General features: G+C 41.6%; 2 protein-coding genes across 3 annotated transcripts in view; both read right to left on the reverse strand.

The window, feature by feature from the left end:
• Positions 1–19,750, reverse strand: part of RNF216 (ring finger protein 216) — a 121,797-nt gene that overhangs the window by 82,658 nt on the left and 19,389 nt on the right. For both annotated transcript variants that reach the window (XM_055410373.2, XM_055410371.2), the window contains exons 6-9: positions 13,476–13,578; positions 11,437–11,601; positions 5,984–6,098; positions 2,107–2,246 (exon numbers count right to left, since the gene is read on the reverse strand). In XM_055410373.2, the coding sequence (XP_055266348.2) occupies positions 2,107–2,246; positions 5,984–6,098; positions 11,437–11,601; positions 13,476–13,578 (523 nt within the window). The remainder of the gene's footprint in view (positions 1–2,106; positions 2,247–5,983; positions 6,099–11,436; positions 11,602–13,475; positions 13,579–19,750) is intronic.
• LOC148773607 (small integral membrane protein 30) lies at positions 13,595–19,743 on the reverse strand. Its single transcript, XM_088832934.1, has one exon. The coding sequence runs from the start codon at positions 17,970–17,972 to the stop codon at positions 17,793–17,795; it is 180 nt and encodes a 59-aa protein (XP_088689060.1). The 5' UTR covers positions 17,973–19,743; the 3' UTR covers positions 13,595–17,792.

Here is a 19,750-nt window from a genome sequence, read left to right on the forward strand (position 1 = left end):
AAGTGAAAGGAAGAGTGGCCCATCTCTCAGCCACAATATTCTCTTAAACCAAAGTCCAACCCAGAGCAAGGCCCAAACTCTATTCCAAGCTATGAAGGATGAAAGACATGAGGAAGCTGTAGAAGAAAAGTCTGATGTCAGCAGAGGTTGCTTCATGAAGTTTAAGGAAAGAAGCCATTTCCGTAACATAAAAGTGCAAAAACAAGCAGTGGGTGCATGATGTTGTAGAAGTTGCAACAAGTTATCCAGAAGATGTAGCTAAGATCATGAATGAAGGTGGCCATACTAAACAAGATTTTCAAATGTAGATAAAACAGCCTTCTATTGGAAGAAGATACCATCAAGGACCTTCACTGACAGAGAGAAGTCAATGCCTGGCTTCAAAGGACAGGGTGACTCTCTTGTTAGGGGTTATGCACCTGATGACTTGAAGCTGAAGCCAGTGCTCCTTTTACCGTTCCAAAAATCCTAGGGCCCTTAAGAATTAGGCTATCTCTATTCCGCCTGTGTTCTATAAATGGAACAACAAAGCCTGGATGATGGTACATCTGTTTACAAGATGGTTTACTGAATAATTTAAGCTCGCTGAGAACTACTGCTGAGAAAGAGTCCTTTCAAAATATTACTGCTCACTGAAATGCTGCTGGTCACCTAAGAGATCCAATGGAGAGGAACGAGACTAATGTTTTCATGCCTGCTAACACAACATCCATCCTGCATCTCATGGGTCAAGGAGTTAGTTTTTAACTTTCAAGACTTATTAAGAAACGCATCTTGTAAGTTTATATGCCATAGTGATCCCTATGACGAATCTGGGGCAAAGTCAACTGAAGATTTCTGGAAGGGATTTACCATTCCACATGCAATAAAAAAACATTTGTAATCTATGGGAAGACATGAAAACACCAACATTAACAGGAGTTTAGAAGAAGCTGATCCCAACTCTCACGGCTGACTTTAAAGAAGAATTAACTGCAGATGTGGTATAAACAAGAAGAGACCTAGAATCAGAATCGAACGGCTGCAATCTCGTTAATAAAACCTCACAGTATAAGGAGCTGCTTTTTACAGAGAACCAAAAAAAAGAGAAAGGAGGAGTTTCTTGAGATGGAAATTACCGGTAAAGATACTATGAAGATTGCTGAAATGACAACAAAGGATTTAGAAAATCGCACCAACTTAGTTAATAAGGCAGCGGCAGGATTTGAGGCGACTGACTCCAATTTTGAAAGCTGTGGGTAAAACGTGACCAAACAGCATAGCACGTTACAGAGAAATCAGTCATGAAATGAAGAATATTGATTAATTCGGCGAACTTCATTTTTGCCACATCTTAAGAAATTTGGACAGCTACCTCAACCTTCAGCAAGCACCACTCTCATCAGTGAGAAGCCACCACCAAAACTGAGGCAAGACCACCCCCTCCCCACCAGCGAAAAGATTATGACTTGCTGAAAACACAGATGATGGTTAGCATTTTTTAGCAATAAAGTATTTCTTAATTAAGGCTTGGACACTGTTTTTTTAGACATAATGCTACTGCACACCTACTACACTGTAGTGTAAACATAACTTTTCTATGTACTGGGAAGCCAAAAAATTTTTATGATGAGCTTCACTACAATATTCACTTTATTGTACTGGTCTGCAATTGAACCCACAATATCTCTGAGGTCTGCCTGTATTAAATAACCAAATTTGTATCTTCCAGCTGACTTGGACATTTGATAGTACATTTCTGGCCTGAAGAATTCAATGGACTATATAGTCCATGGGGTCAGAGAGTCAGACATGACTGATTGACTTTCACTTTCACTTTTGGAAGAATAAAAGAGCTAAATGGAATCTGTTTTTTCCTCTCCCAGTAGAGGGAGAAGGTGAAACAGATGTGTTTACTAAGTGCCAATTAAAAATAACGTAAATCTGATTCGTGAAACTGTGAATTTTAGTCAGTATTACTACAAAACCTAGCTGTTTTCCTTTTAAAAACTTCATAGCTTATTCAAATTAATCACTTAAAAGAGGCAAATCTTCAAAGACAGCTTTACACTGAGCCCTACCAGCAAACCAGAATCCTAGAAACACACTCCAAACACAGCCTCCCACCTCTGCCATCTCTTTGATTTTCTGCTCGTAGAACTCCTGCTCCTGCTGCACAGCTGGAAGGAGGGCACGCCGGTCATAGGACCTACAGTGTCGCCGCTTATTTTCCAGAAAGAACATCCTCTTCTCTATTTTTTTGTCACCTAGAAGATACATGACAATGCAGAATCATGCAGACAACTGTTTTGCTAGGAATCCAGGCAGCCATCCCAGTCTTATGTGGCCTGGTCCCCTGCCTATTCCTACCAGGATGTTAAGTTACGTGACTTTCCCGTAACGTTCTTTTTGGGAAAACTGGGCTCCTAGCCATTCCCAACATTCCGTGCAATTTCTGACATTCTTTCTCTCCACACCCACCCCTCATGATCCAACTGGAAGAGCCCCCTGCCCTGTCCGTGCAGCACTGTGTGTATGCACCGCAACTCATCGTGTGCTCACTGCTGAGGACAGGCGGGCTAACGGGCTGGGGTCGCCATCCAGAGCTGCTACACACGTGTCTGCAGTTCAGCGGAGCACACAAGAAGGAGCGCAACTGCTGGGTCAGCTTTAGAAAACAGTGCTAGTGTTCGGCAGTGCCTGTTCCAATTCACACTCTCCCTCTGCCAGCAATGTCGTCAGCTTTTAGTCTGAGCCATCCTGGTAGGTGCAAATGTGTTTCATGCATGTTTTAAAATTTTTTTATTCTGAAAATGCGGTACCCAGATTTATAATAAATAACACTTAGAACACAAGCTAAGAAAAGGACAAATGTCAGATTTTGCAACTGGTCTTATTTATTTAGGTTTTGTATTTCTTTGGTTGATTTAGTAATGTACATTTTTCTAGAAAACTATCCATTCCATCCAGATTTTCTATTTACTCACAAAAGCCTGTTTTTTGGTGATCTCTATACCCTGATACGTTTTTTTATTTTTCTGCTTTCCTCTTGTTCACTCTTTTAAAAAACTAATACATTTTTTCATTGACTATTTAGAAAACCAGTTTTTGGTTCTCTGTTCTGTTCCATCTATTTGACTATATTTCTGCCAAGACCACCTAGTCTTAACCACCGTAGTTATGGAGTAAATCCTGAAATCCAGGAGACTGATTTCTCCCACTTTACTCTTTTTTTAAAAGATTATTTTAGCTATTCTAGTACCCTGCCTCTCCATATAAACTTCAGGATAATTTCAGGATACCTTGCTTGTATCTGCAAAAAGAAATCTTGCTGGGATTTTGACAGAAATCACACTAGGCACGGGCATCAATTTGGAGAGGATTTATATCTTCAGTGAGTCTTCCAACCCATGAAAACAGTACATGTCTTCATTTATTTATATCTTTTTTTATTTTATATTTTTTCTTCAGTGTTTTGCAGTTCTCATCATAAGTCCCACACATGTTTTGTCAGATTCACACTGAAGTTATTAAGTTTTTCAAAATGACTTTAAGTGGTATTGTACTGAAAACCTTGATGTCCATACGCTCACTGCTAGCATATAGATACATGCAAACACTGGCTTCTGTAGGCTGATCTTATACCACGAAACCTTACTGAACTTCCTGGAAGCTGTATATATCTACAGTCATGTCATCTGCTTCGGAGCAGTTTTGGAAGAATTTTCCAGTGAAACCAAGTGGGGCTGGAGATCTTTTTGAAGATTTAAAATTATGAATTCAATTTCCTTAACAGCTATAGGATTATCCAAATTATCTATTTTATATAGGTAAGTTTATTGGTAGTTTGTTTTTTGAGGAAACCATCCATTTCATCTAGGCTGTCAAAATTATGTATGTACAGATGTCCACAGTATTCCTCCTTGGATGTTTGTAGGGTCTACAGTGAAAGCCCTTATGAAGAGTAACTCCTGATATACAGGAGTTACCCTATAAAGAGTAACTCCAATTTGCATCTTCTTTTTTCTGTCAGCCTTGCTAGAGTGGACATGCTGCATTTTTATTGATGTTCCGTTTACATCCAAGTTCTATCCATACTCCTTATGAGAGGCTATGTGGTGGTCAGCTCATAACACAATGAAAAAGGACACTGGAAGGAGAATCTGGTCTCTCTCTCTTTGCCAGCTGATGTACAGCTCAAACAGTAATGCTTGGATGGAAAACAGTTGAAAAAGTAAAGAATGGGATTCCCGGAACAAATGAATGAGTCTAAGCTTATGTACTTATAAACCCCTTTCAAAAAAAAAAGACTACTTATAAGTCATAGATATAAATGTAAATCAAGTGTATTTTCTATTTCTAAACTTTCAGTGTCCTTAAAGATGATCTTGGTAAGACCAAGTTAAGAATCAGAATCTTGGGACTTCCTTGGAGGTCCAGTGCTTAAGACTCTGCACTTCCACTGCCAGAGGCACAGGTTTGACCCCTGCTCCAGGAACTAGGATCTCACATAATGTGTGGTGAGGTAAAAAAAAAAGAAAAAATTTCAGAGGTATACCTGAAAGAATGGGCTGAAACTAATGAGGTGATGTTCACAGTGAAAAATACCAAATGCATCAAAACTGAGAGGTCTACGACTTAAAAAGCAAGGTGGGTAAGAAGATGAAAGTTTAATGTGAGTCAATGGCGGGACGTAGTTTGATTTTAAGAAGTTAAGGTGCTCTCAGGCTGAATGGCTGAAATGATAGAACCTGAATCCCAGCTGCTGCCTTCAAACAGCAGACCTCATTTGTTGGAGTACTCTGTCCAGCCTTGTATACCCAACCTCTCAAAGAGATAAAGACAAGCTAGAGAAAGACAGAAGGGCAACCGGGAAGATGAAGAGGCAACAGATTTTAAACCCAAGAACCACAACCGTGGCAGGAAACCTCAGGAGGCACATTCCTGGCGTGATATAAAGGAAAAACTTTCTACAAGACACAGCTGACCGAGAAGGGAGTAGCCCCCCTTGTGATGTGATGCTTCCTTTTCTCTGCCACTGAACGCCAGGAACAAACGCTGAATGACTGCGTGTTAGTGTGCCTGGCGAGGCGCGCCTCGTCTCAACAGGGGTAAGTTCAGCAGGATGAAAAACTGCCCCTGCACTGTCCTCACTTCCGTTCTGCCACAGATCTGTGAGAACATCGTCAGGAGAGCACTGCTTCACAGAGCAGCTTGGTGCCCTCACAAGTCAGAACTTCGGACGTTTTCTTTTAGATCCTGAAGAGCTCAAAAATTCAGATACTTTCCAACTCTATAGCTATCTCATGAATTTTCCATGTAGACACACTTGAAGTTATGAAATTAATTACAGGTGTAACAGAAAGACAAACAGGAGAAAAGGGAAACATTTAAGAAATAATCCACAGGAAAAGCTGAAGTGGACTCTTTTCTTGGACATAAGCAACTAAGATCAAGTCTGTTGCAAAATTCAGCAAGTTTACCTTTGGGAGGGTGGCAGCGAGGAGGGGAACGAGACCGGAAGTAACCTCTTGGGAGAGAGCTTTCAGCAGTTATTTCATCAATATGAATAACAGAACTTAAACAGATTAAGTGGCAACTTAAGAGCTGTGTGGCTTTTGCTGTGCAGAACCCACCCTCTCAGGTATGTACCTGACTCCTCTGCAGTAAGCAACCAAGCACTGGTCCACTTTTTACCAAGTAGTCATAAGGTTAATTCTTGTCAAACCGTCAAGATCCATTTTCCCCTCAAGCTTAAAAATGTCCCTACACACAAATCTCTAACACCACACACAATGTTCCTTTCATGGTGTATCCCAAGCAGAAAGAAGATGACAGACGCAGCCACTTTCTAAAAACACTGCCGTGCCATCAAAGCAGCCGCGTCAGTGATACTCCTCAGACTGCTACGACAGGGCACTTGAGGCAGCCGCAGCACGAGGCCCCTTTGGGTTGTGTGGGAGGGGACCGCTCACCATCATTAACAGTCACATTTGGCCATTACCTTGTTCAAATTTGAAATCTATGTAAGAATACTGATTCATTTCTTTTCTCTTTTTTCTTTTTCCACTGGTTTCTGGCGATAGCTCCTGCCATTTTTTAATGGCGTCAGAAAAGGCCTAAAAATTGAGAAAGGGAAAGGTTACTGCTGTAAATGGGACACAAGAATACGTGAAACACAGGCAATCCCAAATCTCATTGTGACTCACAGTTTCAGCTACCTTCCCTATATGGCTTACCAGAAAAGGCAGTGGCAAAGCAGGCAGGTAGCATTTCGCTATTTCATTTTCTCCTTCAACAACTGCTGTAATGGCAGAACCAAGATGCTGACTGATAAAGAGGTGTGTGAGAAAACAAACTACCAGAGGGCTCCATGAATACGCACAGGTTAACCCAGGTAACAAGCGGCTGCAAGTCGCGGGTCACAGGCACCGCACTGCCTGGTGCTTCTCGGGTCCAGTCCCGTCTCCATTACCCCCACGCTCTCGCTGCTTTCACCCACTCTGTACTCAACACTGGACTGCAAGACGCTTATGCCAGAGACACTCCCTTCTCTTCCACAGCTTTAGCTTCTCCCTCTTTTTATATCTTTCCAATAGGCATTCAAAGGTGATCAAGTCTCTGCTATCTTAAAAGAAAACCTTTCCTCCCAGACCACCTTTCTCTTCCAACTACCAGCTCCACTTTCTTCCCTTCTTTGTAGCCAAGCTTATCAAAAAGGCCATCTGCACACACCACCGCCTCGCTTCCCAGGAGCGCCAACCCCCTCTGCCTTGGCCTCTACCCCCCTCTCCACTTGCTCACCTCCCTAACACAGGGCCAAGTCCCTTGCCTCCGCTTCGGCCCTGCCTCCCTGGACCTCAGCGGTGACACCAACGCGGCCTGGCCCGCTCTCCTACCTTCTCTTCCTCGCTGCCTGCGCCTCTGCCTGGTGTTTCCACGTGGGTAGTCCTCCAGGCAGGCCTGGCTCTCCTCACCTGACAGTCTCTTCAAGTGCACCTCACCCAGGCTGGTGAGGTCCCTTTCTATATGCTGACCAATCTCAAAATCCCTTCTCCAGTCCGTTATTTCCCCCACTTCTGGTCCATTCAGCCACTCAATGAATTGTTTTAACTCAGACATCTGAGGCCCACCCCGCATGCTGGCAGTTCAGTGTTTCCCAGACAGAATTCACTACCTTCTCCTCCAAATTAGCTCTTCCACAGGAATCCTCATCCCAAGAAATGACATGCCTCTCTTTCACACCCTGCCCTCCCTCCCTACTTTCCTCCTGCTTATACAACACTCAGGGGTGTGATTAAATGTCACTTGCTCAGAAAGGCCCTCCTGGAGTTGCTCAGACCACCCTCCAGTTATATAACTGGGGCCTCTCGTTATACTCTTTCAGAATAGTTATCACAGTTGTAATTACATACTTTTTTGTGACCTGTTTCATGTTATTTCCTCCCCTAGACTCTGAGCTTCTAGGACAGGGACTGTTACAGCAGCCCAGAGTGTACCTTCAGCAACACGCACAATCTGATCTAACGCACATTTGGTAAATAGAAGGTTACAGGGATGTGCATCTGTATAAGAATGCTGCTACTAAAGCACATTCTGAAGCTGCTTATCTTAAACAGTGTGCATCCCTCCGGTAAAATGGTAACAAAACAAGTATTTTAAGAGAGAGGATCAGCCCTGCATCTTAACCTAACTCCTATCTCCCTTCCTTTTCAAAGCTCCTCAGTGTGGGAATCAGAAGGGAATTGACATTTGCTGTATGCACCTCCTATAAGCTGAGCACTGCATGCAGCCCTTTCAAGTCCTTAACTTATCTCATTTAATTCTCACCGCAGTCGTCTAAGGGAGGTTACTACTTATTTCATGGTTAAGGGAAGCAAGGCTACAATGAAGGGCAAGCCTGAATTAAAGCGAGGACAGGACTCAGGCCAGTCTTGGAACTACAGCTCCTCTGCTGTCACTGTGTGCTCAGTCAGATTCAGTGAAACTCCACCAAGTTTCATCTTGCTGCCTCTCTATATCCCTGGTCAGCGTCCTCCACAGCTATAGTGCCTCCTCCCTTGCTGCCTTTCTGGAATTCCCACTATACAAGGTATTCCCCACAAATTCTTAGGCACCAATGCTTGTACTCAGCTGCAAGACTACTAATTCATACCAAATTTTATCTACAGGTAAAATGCCCCACCCTTGAACGAAGGCTATTCTCTAAAACCCAGGAAAGGGAACAAGACAAGTTATTACGACTTGCATTTTATAAACGTGGTAACTTGCAAATCAAATACCCAAAGTACCAGTTTTAACAATCAAGGATTCAGGTTGGTTACAATTTTCAGGGCATCTGTGACAGCAGCCAAACTCCCTTTAAAGGATGACCTAAAAACACGATAACTGGCATCTGCTGATGTAAAAGCTGAGAAGTTAGAGACTCCTCTGTGAAGCCTGGTGGAAAGGTCAAGTCCAGAGATAGAGATATGTTACCTGTATGGAGATAAAGGTGACCATCTAAGGAGGGAGAAATCTAAGAAGCCCGGGTAAGACCCTGAGAATGACCACTTCACACAACAGAAGTTAAAGGATGGGTTAAAAAAGACGGCCCTGTCCAGCAGCATTAAGTTTCACGAGGGAAGAAACCTGTATGCGCACTGTGACACTCCCAATGTGCGACCGCCTGACAGAAAGAGGCAGTCACACCTGCGGCAGAACTTCTGGGAAAAACTAGGAGGGGAGAATTCCACCTACTCGAACTGTCAGTCAAGTATGAGTGTGTAAAGCAAGACACAGAAAGTTGTCAGGATCTCCGGGCTGGCCAAAGAGTTGGTTCAAGTTTTCCCGTAAGATGGTACACAAATACCTGAACGAACTTTTTGGTGAACTCAACAAAGAAAATTTATCCTTGTCAAAGGCAAAGTGAAGGACAACCCCGAGATGACAGTCACAAGGCAGGCATGGAGAAAGCAGCAGGCATAAAGCTCTGCAAGTTTAAGACCGACAAGTGGCAGAACTAGAATTAAAATATAAGTGAGAAATCAAACCTAAGTTTGATCAAGATTCTGTATGTAACCAGTTTACAGGAAACAAACAAACTGTTTAATTACAGTGCAGGGGTACAGTCAGAAAAACTCAGACCATGGAAGCCTCTAAGATAAAACAAGCCAGTTTTCTTCCAACAAATAAGCAGTAAGGAAAAACAAAGGAGAAAGAGAGCTTGCAGACTAAGAGATTCAAGGACTCACCAGCCACATGTAATAAACATATTTTACTTGGAATTCTGTGATCAAACAAGCTGTTTAAAGATTTATGACATATTCAGAGAAATCTGAATGCTGACTGGATATCTGACGATGTTACTTTTTAGGGTGTGATAATGGTATTTTGATTAGATTTTTAAATATTTTGTGTTTGCCTTTACGTTTATCTTTTAAAAATTAATATTGAAATACTTTATGGATGAAAAAAATGAAGCCTTAGAATTTACTTCAGGTAGGGGTAGGCGGGTAGGGGTGGAAATACAAGACCGGGCCGGAGCTGGCGACTGCCGAAGAGGAGTGACAGTGTGCAGGGGCTTGGTACAATACCACCTCTACTTGTCTATGTGTCTGACATTTACAGTAAACAGGGAAAAAAACAGGAATCCGTGGAGAACTGACTCTGCCTTAGTCAGCACATCTTCCCTAAGCTATCACCATGTTTGCGGAGTGATGCAGAGAAGACATGCCACTGCTCTAGCGAGGAAGCCCCTCAGGGCGTGTTTTCTACCTCCCTGTCCATGTGAGCACGACTTCCTACAAGGCACAGGTCTTGTGCACCCTATGTGTACAACAGGGAGGCGTTCTAAAAGGGCACATCAGATTTTAGCTTTTGTCAAACATTATTTCCCCTTAAATACCTGATGTTCATTCAAGTAGTCCAACCCATCGCTTTACAAAATCTTGTAAAATCTTAGATTAACCACCCAAACAGACACCACAAAAGATATAAAGGGCCAGACAAATGAGGAAAAGGATAACGAAGCTATGAACAAGAACTGAGCCATAAAACTCTACAATTTCCACCCAAATAATGACAAGCTGAGGGATGATCAGACTTTCAATGTGGAGAAGCATCTGCTGGCGAAGTCACTTCTACTGACCTCAGGATGTAAGCAGAGACATTTCTAATGAGGACCAACCCACCTCCAGATCATGGGAGCTGTCTCCTGCTGCTACCCTTTTACTTTTCATCTGGGCTTCCTGGGAGCTCAGAAAATGTGTAAGGCACCACAGGATCACTAAAGATGCCACACAGGGCCCGAAAGATGAGAGAGCCCCTTCTTTCTCAAGGTCGTTAATTTGGAAGGGGGAAGCTCATTCATTTTTGAATGACAGTACAGACATTCCCTCTTTAGCAGGGGGAATGAGAAAGCATTATCTATCAGAAATAGAAGGCATTATCTCTGTGATCCCTTCAGAGTATTTTAAACTAAAATGAACCTGTAATTAGGAGTTTGCTGACAGATGCCTGGACCTTATCAAGGTAAAAGTGGAAGGGGCCTAGACTCAGCACATTCACCGATGCTCACCTTCTTTCATGCTAAGACCTAGTGGGTGTTTTCACAAGTAAAGTAACTCCACATTTGCTTGTCTTCTGGAAAGCACACTGTCTGCTAAGAGTCACCAGAACTTCAGCAGAGAAACCGATTTAAAGGCAGGAGAGAAGAGGAACAGGTCAAGGACCTGCTGGTGCTTGCTCTTCTGTCCTGGCTGTCATCAAAGGGCCTGTAAAGGGGGCTGCACTAAATGGAGCATGTCTGCTACTCACTAGCAGCCAGCGGAGAAGGCAATGGCACCCCACTCCAGTACTCTTGCCTGGAGAATCCCATGTACGGAGGAGACTGGTGGGCTGCCATCCATGGGGTCGCTAAGAGTCGGACATGACTGAAGTGACTTAGCAGCAGCAGCGACCAGCACCCTTCTAAGATCTGGAACAGAGGCCCTTAAGTGGAATCTTATTTAGAGTCCAGAAAGAAAGAAAGAAAACCTTGAGAGCTTTCAGGAATTGCCCACTCTCTTCTGAGGCAAACTACCACTCCCTGGGGAGTGCTGGGCTCCCGGCCCTCTGGACTCTGCCTCACGTTAACTGGTAACTGAGCCTTCTCAGGGAGGATCGTGGGACCAGCCCCAAGACAGAAAGCACACCAGGGAGGAACAGCACTGGAACACACCCTTCCACTCCAAATTCCATGGGGAACTCCATGTCCTTATGGTCATACCATAACGTTCCTGCTTCTAATCTGTGTTTCTTTTCATTCAGTTCTTTCAGATCAGCAAATACCTTTGTCTACATAGCTTCACCCTGACAAACTCGTTAGCTCTTTGCCATCATAAACCATCCCAACTTCTGCAAGCTGAACTCTTCATCCTGTTCTCACAGGAAGAAGCAGTCGAGAGGTGTGCCCCACCAGAAGACCAAGGAGAGCACCTTCCGGGTGATCGCATAGTGTCCTTTGAGCTCGTGCAAGGCCCACTTGATGTCCTGGCTGCTAAGCATTTTGAAGTCGGCCATCAGGAGGTCAGCAGCTTGGATGAAGCAGCGCTGGTCAAGAGGAGCCAATTTAGAATAGTCAAAAAAGTCTATTGTAGGCAACTGAAACGAGAGAGAGGCACATTAGAGGCCAGACAGTGCATTTCCAGGGGGAAAGCATCTGAAGAATTACTGAAGGACAGAATAACCTGACTTGTACTAATTACTCTAAAGGAGGATACCAGCCCTGAACAAAGATGCAGAAACGATGTTCAGAGAGCTTAAACAAGCTGTCTGGGAGTCTGGAGACTAGCTTTGCTAGTTGGAACTATGAAAAAGTATTGTTGGGGGTTTGAACACAAGTTTTTAGCCATTTTCTTTCCACAAAATCTTTGGAAAAAACTGAGTTATTTTCCCCCAGCTACAAAATACAGGCATACTTCAGGAATACTGTAGATTTGGTTTCAGACCACTGCAATGAAGTTAATATCACAATAAAGCGAGTCACACAAACTGTTTGGTTTCCCAACTTTTACAAAAGCTGTGAAAATCACACCATACTATAGTCTAGTAAGTGTGCAACAGTGTATGTCTAAGAAAAAAAATGCACATACCTCAATTAATTCTATAATTTGTTGCTAAAAAATGCGAACCATTATTGGAGCTTTCAGCAAATCAATCTTTTCGCAATAGTAACATCAAAGGTCCGGAGGAGGCAATGGCACCCCTCTCCAGTACTCTTGCCTGGAAAATCCCATGGGCGGAAGAGCCTGGCAGGCTGGGGGTCACTAAGAGTCGGATACGACTGAGCGACTTCACTTTCACTTTTAACTTTCATGCATTGGAGAAGGAAATGGCAACCCACTCCAGTGTTCTTGCCTGGAGAATCCCAGGGACGGCGGAGCCTGGTGGGCTGCCGTCTATGGGGTGGCATAGAGTCGGACACGACTGAAGTGACTTAGCAGCAGCAGCAGCAGCATCAAAGGTCACTGATCACAGATCATCATAACAAATATAATAATAATAAAAAAGTCAGAAATATCCTGAGAATTACCAAAATGTAACAGAGACACAAAGTGAACAGGAGTTGTTGGAAAAATGGCACTGACAGATTTGCTCAAGGCAGAGTAGCTACAAACCTTCAATTTGTAAAAACAAAAACTATAACATCTATAAAGTGCAATAAAATGAGTAATAACCATACATGAAACAAACAGTCAAAAAGAATTTGTGGGAAGTGGAAGGATGGTGCAATAGAGACCAGTGAAGCAGTTCTGAACTACACTTTCCTTCAACCACTGAACATACTAAATGTTAGTCTGAACCACACATGAAGACAATGATTAAGATTTTTAAAAACCAAACTGCTTATATCTTGACATAGGATTTGGTTACACAGGTGTATGCCCTGTATATAAATCTTACTCAAAAAGAAAAACAGATATTAAACTCTAGGCAACAATCTGCATGCTAAAGTATTTATGTGGCGGAGTACTGATGTTTTTGCAATTTGCTCTGAAGTGAGTTATAATAAAATATAAGAGGGATGTGCTGATGGACAGAGGGATGGATATGGGAAAAACTGGACACAGTAAAATGTTAACTTTTAATAGTACTGGCTGGTGTGTATACAGGAAATCAAGAGAAAGTTCTTTTGGCTTTACTATGTGTTTGAAAATTTCTTAATAAAATGATGATACAAAGAATCCTGGCCAATTCTTGATTCATCTTAGGAACTTGCTTTGTAGCATTAAAGATATGGAGGATTTGTTTAATTCTCTGTAGGAAGGGAAGATGGAATTACAACGAAAGAAGTCAAATACAGAACTCAAGGTGACTCAGACGGGGAAATCCCACTAAAATATGTATTATGAAAAACCTATTTTCCTGGATAGTCTTTAAAAAATGTATCTTGACAAAGCACTTTATTCCCTTAAAAATGATGAAAAGAGGAGAGAATTTCCAAGTAGACACTGCAAAACAAGACCACCACTTGCCTTCATCTCATCTTGGCTGGCAAGCAGGCTGCTATTGGGATTCATAAGGACTCTGTCTTCTCTCTTTGGATAATCTGGATTTTCCAGAAGAAAATTACAAAGTCTGTAAAAATAAATGATGTTTCTGTCACATTGCTTCCAAATGCTACACTTGCTCATTGATTCAAACATAATGTATGAAAATAAAATCTCTAGTCACACTGTAATTGACCTATCAGGGAATGAAAATATTTGCAGATCAGAAAAACATGAACAAATAAGACATTACACTGAATTTCTATTTTTACTTGCTAATGTGAAAAGCAATAAACATACCGAAAAGATAAACCCCTCTGAAATTTCTCTATTAATTCCTACTGGCTGAACTGTACGGAACTGGAGAATTTAGATGAAAGTATCTATCATTTGTCAGGAAAACTATTAACAAATAAGGGATGGGGGAAAAGTCTGTATTCACATTCACAATTAAAAACAGTTTTCTAAGAGTTAATAAACAGAACATAAAAGACCTGTGCTAATTCATTAATACTTTTTTTTAACCCTATGGTAAATAAATCCCCATAACGATATGAGGGATGCTCAGTTTACTGTAAGGTTGAAGGAACAGACCATGTGTGCTTAAGAAAAAACTCTCCATTTCAAAATCACAGCCTTGTCTTTTTAATTACTACCATGAAATCTTTCAAAAGTAAGGATAAGGAGAATAAAATAACCCATAAGATGTATCACTGCCCAGATTTACAAATTTAACTAGCAAGGCCCTTCAGCCTATAAAAACCAAAGGCGGTAACACTCTGTGCTCTTGGGATATTCTACAGTGACAAGGACAGTTGGGGGGTGTGCAGCATGAGCCACTTCAGCAGCAAGACAGCTGCCCAGTCACAGGGCAAGCGGGGCTTCCCCTCTACTCCAGCTTTCTTCCCTTCTCCTGCAGACTGCCTCGAAGCTGCCCCACCATGAGTCTCCCCAGGTCTTCTCCTGTCCAGTGTCAGGAATACAGCCTCTAATTAAGACAGGTCCAGCAGAAAGAAGTCAGAGAGAAAGTGCTCACCTCCCGCGCCTCTTCTCACCCGGCACCAGTGTTCAGGGACTGAAAACTGGGGAGGCCTGCCTCTTGCACAAACCCCCTCAGGACCCTCAGCACTGGCCCAACGGCAACACACCCTCTTGCTCCAGGACCGGTCAAGCACCCCTCAACACCCTTTTCTTCATCACTTGCAGGAACCCCGCATGCACTTTCTTGTTAAGCTCTCTTCCTATCACCACGCCTAGTTCTCTGGAACACATGCCAGAAGGCATGAGAGGGAAAACCCCTTTCTCATATTACAGCAGTAGCAAGGGGAGACACCCTCCTCAAGAATTCTGAGCACATTTCCCTTTAAAACCATAGTCACTGGTGGTGACTCTTTGTTCCAATACAAACCGATGAGCACCACAGGTTATACAATCTCTGAAGGGTACCTGAGAATCAGTCACCATGAAGAACTCAGTATTTGTGGAGAAAGGCACAGAGTTCCAAACAGCCCCTTTCTCATGCACACCTGGACATATTATAAAAAAGGTGCGGAAGAGCTCCTCCATTTCAACCTACTTTGTAATGTTCAGATAAGTGCAGCTATCACAGGCCAACAAACGGGCAAAAACTAGGAATTTGGGGAAGAATAAAAAGGTCAAACAAACAAGAATCTTCTTTGATAGACCAGCCATGCGTGAATGAAGCCAGGTGGCTCAAATGGGGTGTATGCAACATGATCTTGGAAGAAAGCATTAAAACTCCCATTTCTAGTTTTTAAAATCTCATCCTTTAAAAATTTCTATTTCTATACATTTTCTAAACCTATTTTAGAGGTTCTTTTCTTAGCAATTCATTTTGTATTTTCAACACTATGAAAAACTTCTCAGATCGACATGATGCAAGATGTGAATTCCACCTGTCTGGTATCAGAGGTTCTCGCTTTGAACTGTCAAAATTCATTTCCATTTTAAAATCTCCTCTACCCTCACCAACACAACTTTCCTGGAATTAAATGATATTCAGTGTCACAGATAATTCAGAACAGAGTTTCCTTTCTACAGATATATGCTACAACCAAATACGTTAATATTTACAGCCTGGGGCAAAGGCAGCAGGAGGCTTGTCAGAACTCAGATCTGCCCACCTACTGATATTATTTCATGCTTGATCTGACCTGACAAGCTAAAGGGTTTCGAAAAGCACTCCCACTAAATAAGCCAGGCTAATATTTCTAGCTTTTGTTCTTTAATAGTTGTTGCTGCCTCAATCCAATTTAAGTTGCATCATATGTGGGTAAAGTCTTAGTTAAAGAGAGCAGGTTACTATCACAGGAGGTTCTCTGGGTAACAGGCTTCTCCTGCTAAAATGACCAGCTGGCTACAATTAAAGGTGACAAACACTGGATACAAAATGTTGGAGAATCAGCCTCACAAAATATCAGCCTGCTCAATTCTGCTCTGGGCTTCCTTTCAGCCCTACATTAACAACATATAAGTTAGTTGTGAGAATTAACATTTCAGTCTCAAAAGTCCAGGGACAAAAGGAAAACAGTGTCAGGAAAATCAAACAGTAGGACTTCCTGGTAGTACGATGGATAAGATCTGCCTGCCAATGCAGGGTATACGGGTTTGATCCCTGGTTCGGGAAGACTGCATGTGCCATAGGGCACCTAAGTCCATGCGCCACAACTACTGAAGCCTCAGCACCAGAGAGCCTGTGCTCCGCAATGAGAAGTAACTGCAAAGAGAAGCCCAAGCACTGCAACGAAGAGTAGCCTCCGCTTGTCACAACTAGAGGAAGTCCCTATGCAGCAACAAAGACCCAGTACAATAAAAAATAGACTAATAAATTATATATATTAAAAAAATCAGACTGCAGGTCTGAATGTATTCAGTACAATTACTGAACATTCCCTTTCCTCTGGAATTCATAAGACTGCATTAGGGACAGAGTCGGTAAGTCCCAAGAGAAAAGGCTGTGTGTGAGACTCAGGAGGAAGGAGGACAGAATTGTCATGGGATCTGCCAATCCGATCACGTTTTACTGACACTGCAGACAACTCACCTTGTCGGTACTCAGAAATCAATATATTCATCCACAGAATGAGAGGGAAACATTCAAGTGTACGAAATTTCTAAAGGGTTACTTTGAAATTTACTAAAAGAGTCAGACACAACTGAGCAAGTGAGCATGGACCACCGAAAAGCTATTTGGAAACATGTTTCAAGCACCATGAATCTATTTATAATCCCTGATTCCAAACTTTAACTTCAGGGTTTCAGGATCTAGAGTAAAATTTTAAAAAAGGAAATTACTACATGGAATAATGTAGAATAACATTTATCAGAACGTTAGTGAAACGATGAACAAGGAGAGTAACAAAGAGGAAAATTCAATAGAATAATTTTTAATTAAAGGTGATCATTAACACCATGAAGAAAACAATGAAAAGTATTTTTTACTTAACATTACTTCATTAAAAACCCAAAATTATATTTGCTCTGAAAAAAAGTATGTTTTCATTCCAAGAACTAAAAAGGTACATTAAAAAAAATTAGTTATTTTTTAATTTAGTGGAAGTCGAGGAGATATTTTTCACTGTAAAACTGTAGTGATTTTCTTTTTTTTTTTTTTTTTAACTTACATAATAGGTTTATACTTAACATAGTACTTCTCACCATGGAGATGTTACTCAGTTAATATAAACATTTTTTGTTTTTGTTAAACAATAAATCTCTTCTCCATTTCAATGTCAATATAAAGTATTTTTTTTACATTAAATCTTCTCTACATTTCAATGTTAGATACATTGAATACATTTTCTGAACTTCTTCCCACACAGAGATAAGTTTTAATTTCTGACCAACTGTATTTAATGTCTAGGTACAGTACTAACTTGGGAGATAACAAAACAAAAATCCAATAAAAATAGAGAGAAAAAATTCCTCAATGATGCAGGAGGCAGTGATTATAAATGAATAATGGCAATTTCCTAGGATTCTGGGTAAGAGTTTTCTTCTTCTTACTGAGAATTCTGAAGCTATGAAATATTACTTATGCAAATTTCAGCAAATGCAAATTACAGATGGCATTTTCCAGTGCATTATCTGTTGTGACAAAAACATGTTGTTTTTCGTTTAACACAGTATATCAATTTGTTTCTTTTTATAGGAAAATAACCAATAATATGAAACTTCTCTATTAACTGTTTCTTGGGAACTTTCAGACACCAAAGCTCAGTTCTTAAACTCAATAGCACAAAGGTTTTCTGGGGAAGGTTTGATTCAGGAGGCCCTTCAAAGTCACATCTGTCCATTTCTTTTTCGTGCATACACCCCCAAACAAGCACAAATGCCTGTAATGCTGAGAATCACACCTAACAAGAGAGCAATTGCATCTCCAGCTTCTACTGCTTCAACAACAGGCAGCACCAAAAGCAATGAAAAGAGGACTAGGAACAACTGTGTTGAAACTGAGATCATGATGTGGCTGGTTCTTGAAGGGTGAAGATTTCAAAGAAAGTGGTACTTAATTCTATCTGACTCCCTTCCAGCAGCTCCGGATGCTGAGGCTAAGAGATTCCACGTGACAGCGCCTACTTCAAGGAAGCAGCCATTACAGAAATCTGTAGTGATTTCTGTTCAATTTTGTCATGACTTTAAAACTGCTCTAAAAATAAAGTTTATTAATTTAAGAGCTCTTACTGGTCAAATTTAGGATAATCCACTATCAAAAAGAAAAATAACTATAAACTATTTAATTTATATAATTGTAAAAAAACTAATTATAAAACACCACTTATACAAAACCTCTATGTCTACAGTAATTTAAAAAACAAGCAAGTGGGGAAAATAGCAAAATCTTCCTTATAGCAGAACATCAGACAATAAGATAGGTGGTGGATATAGGGTATTCATTTCACAGTTTTTCAACTTTTTATGTTCAAAAATTATAGGGGGGAAAATCTGTAACCAAAACAATGTAAGAGGGGACTATACTAGATCAAGAAGCTTAAAAGGTCAACAAATACATTATGAAACCTTGATTCCAGCCTGATTTAAAAAACTGAAAGCAGTGGCTGCCCCTCAATGGAGGGGACAGACAGGGCTACCAATGGCACCAACAGTGCCTTGGTATGAATCAGAAAAAAGCATCTCCTCTGGGCTGCTAATCTCAGAAAGAGGGCCCTTCTCACTTGGTCATGGCAGCCAGCTCCCACTCACACCCCTGCTGAATTCTACCGTACACAATACAACCTATGAATACTCTTTTGTTAATTAATCTGTATTAAATAGTTGAAAATATAATTAAATTCAATATCTATTGTTCTTTATAAATTTACAACTGTTCCACCTTTGCAGACTAGAAGGAGGTGAAAGAATATAAGCAGAAGGAGACTTGCCCGACTCTTTGCAACCCCACAGACTGCAGCCCGCCAGGCTCCTCTGTCCATAGGATTTTCCAGGCAAGAACACTGGAGTGGGTTGCCATTTCCTTCTCCAGGGGATGGAGCCGGCATCTTCTGTGTCTCCTGCACTGCAGGCAGATTCTTAACACACTGAGCCACTGGGGAAGCCCCGAGCAAGACATATGTAGTATCAATGCTCAGAATTAACATCTTAATTCTATAACCACACATGATTGTAAGACCCAGAAAACAGTCTGCATACAATTAAAATTAGAACTCTTCTAACAGGATGATTAAAAAAAACATAATGCTAACTGAAATAAGCCAGCCATAAAAGGACAAATATTGTGTGATTCCAGCTACATGAGGTCTCTAGACGAGCCAGATTCGCAAAGACAGAAAGCAGAACAGTGGTTGCCAGGGGCTCAGGAGAGGGGCTGGGGCCAGAGCTCCAGTTTAGGAAGATGAAAACACTCTGGAGATGGGTGGCGGTGACAGCCGTGCAAAAATGTAAATATACTTAGTGCCCCCGCGTACACTTAAAAACAGTTGTGTATGTGCATGCTAAGTCGCTTCAATTGTGTCCAACTCCTTGGGACCCCATGGATTGCAGCCAACCAGGCTCCTCTGTCCATGGGGTTCTCCAGGCAAGAATACTGGAGTGGGTTGCCATTTCCTCCTCCAGGGGATCTTGCCAACCAAGGGATCAAATCCGAGTTTCTTCAGTCTCCTGCACTGGCAAGCAGATTCTTCACCACTGAGCTATCTAGAAAACCCTAAAGATGATTAAAATGGTAAATTTTTATGTTAAGTACATTTTACGACAATAAAAAAAAGGCATAGTAGTATACT

This window comes from Moschus berezovskii, chromosome 27 (genome assembly GCF_049115385.1).
Source record: "Moschus berezovskii isolate FMDL1 chromosome 27, NW_MosBer_1.0, whole genome shotgun sequence".
Lineage (NCBI taxonomy): Eukaryota > Metazoa > Chordata > Mammalia > Artiodactyla > Moschidae > Moschus > Moschus berezovskii.

Coding starts and splice junctions, on each gene's coding strand:
- LOC148773607 (XM_088832934.1), bottom strand. CDS start 17,972: ATGATCTCAGTTTCAACACAGTTGTTCCTAGTCCTCTTTTCATTGCTT.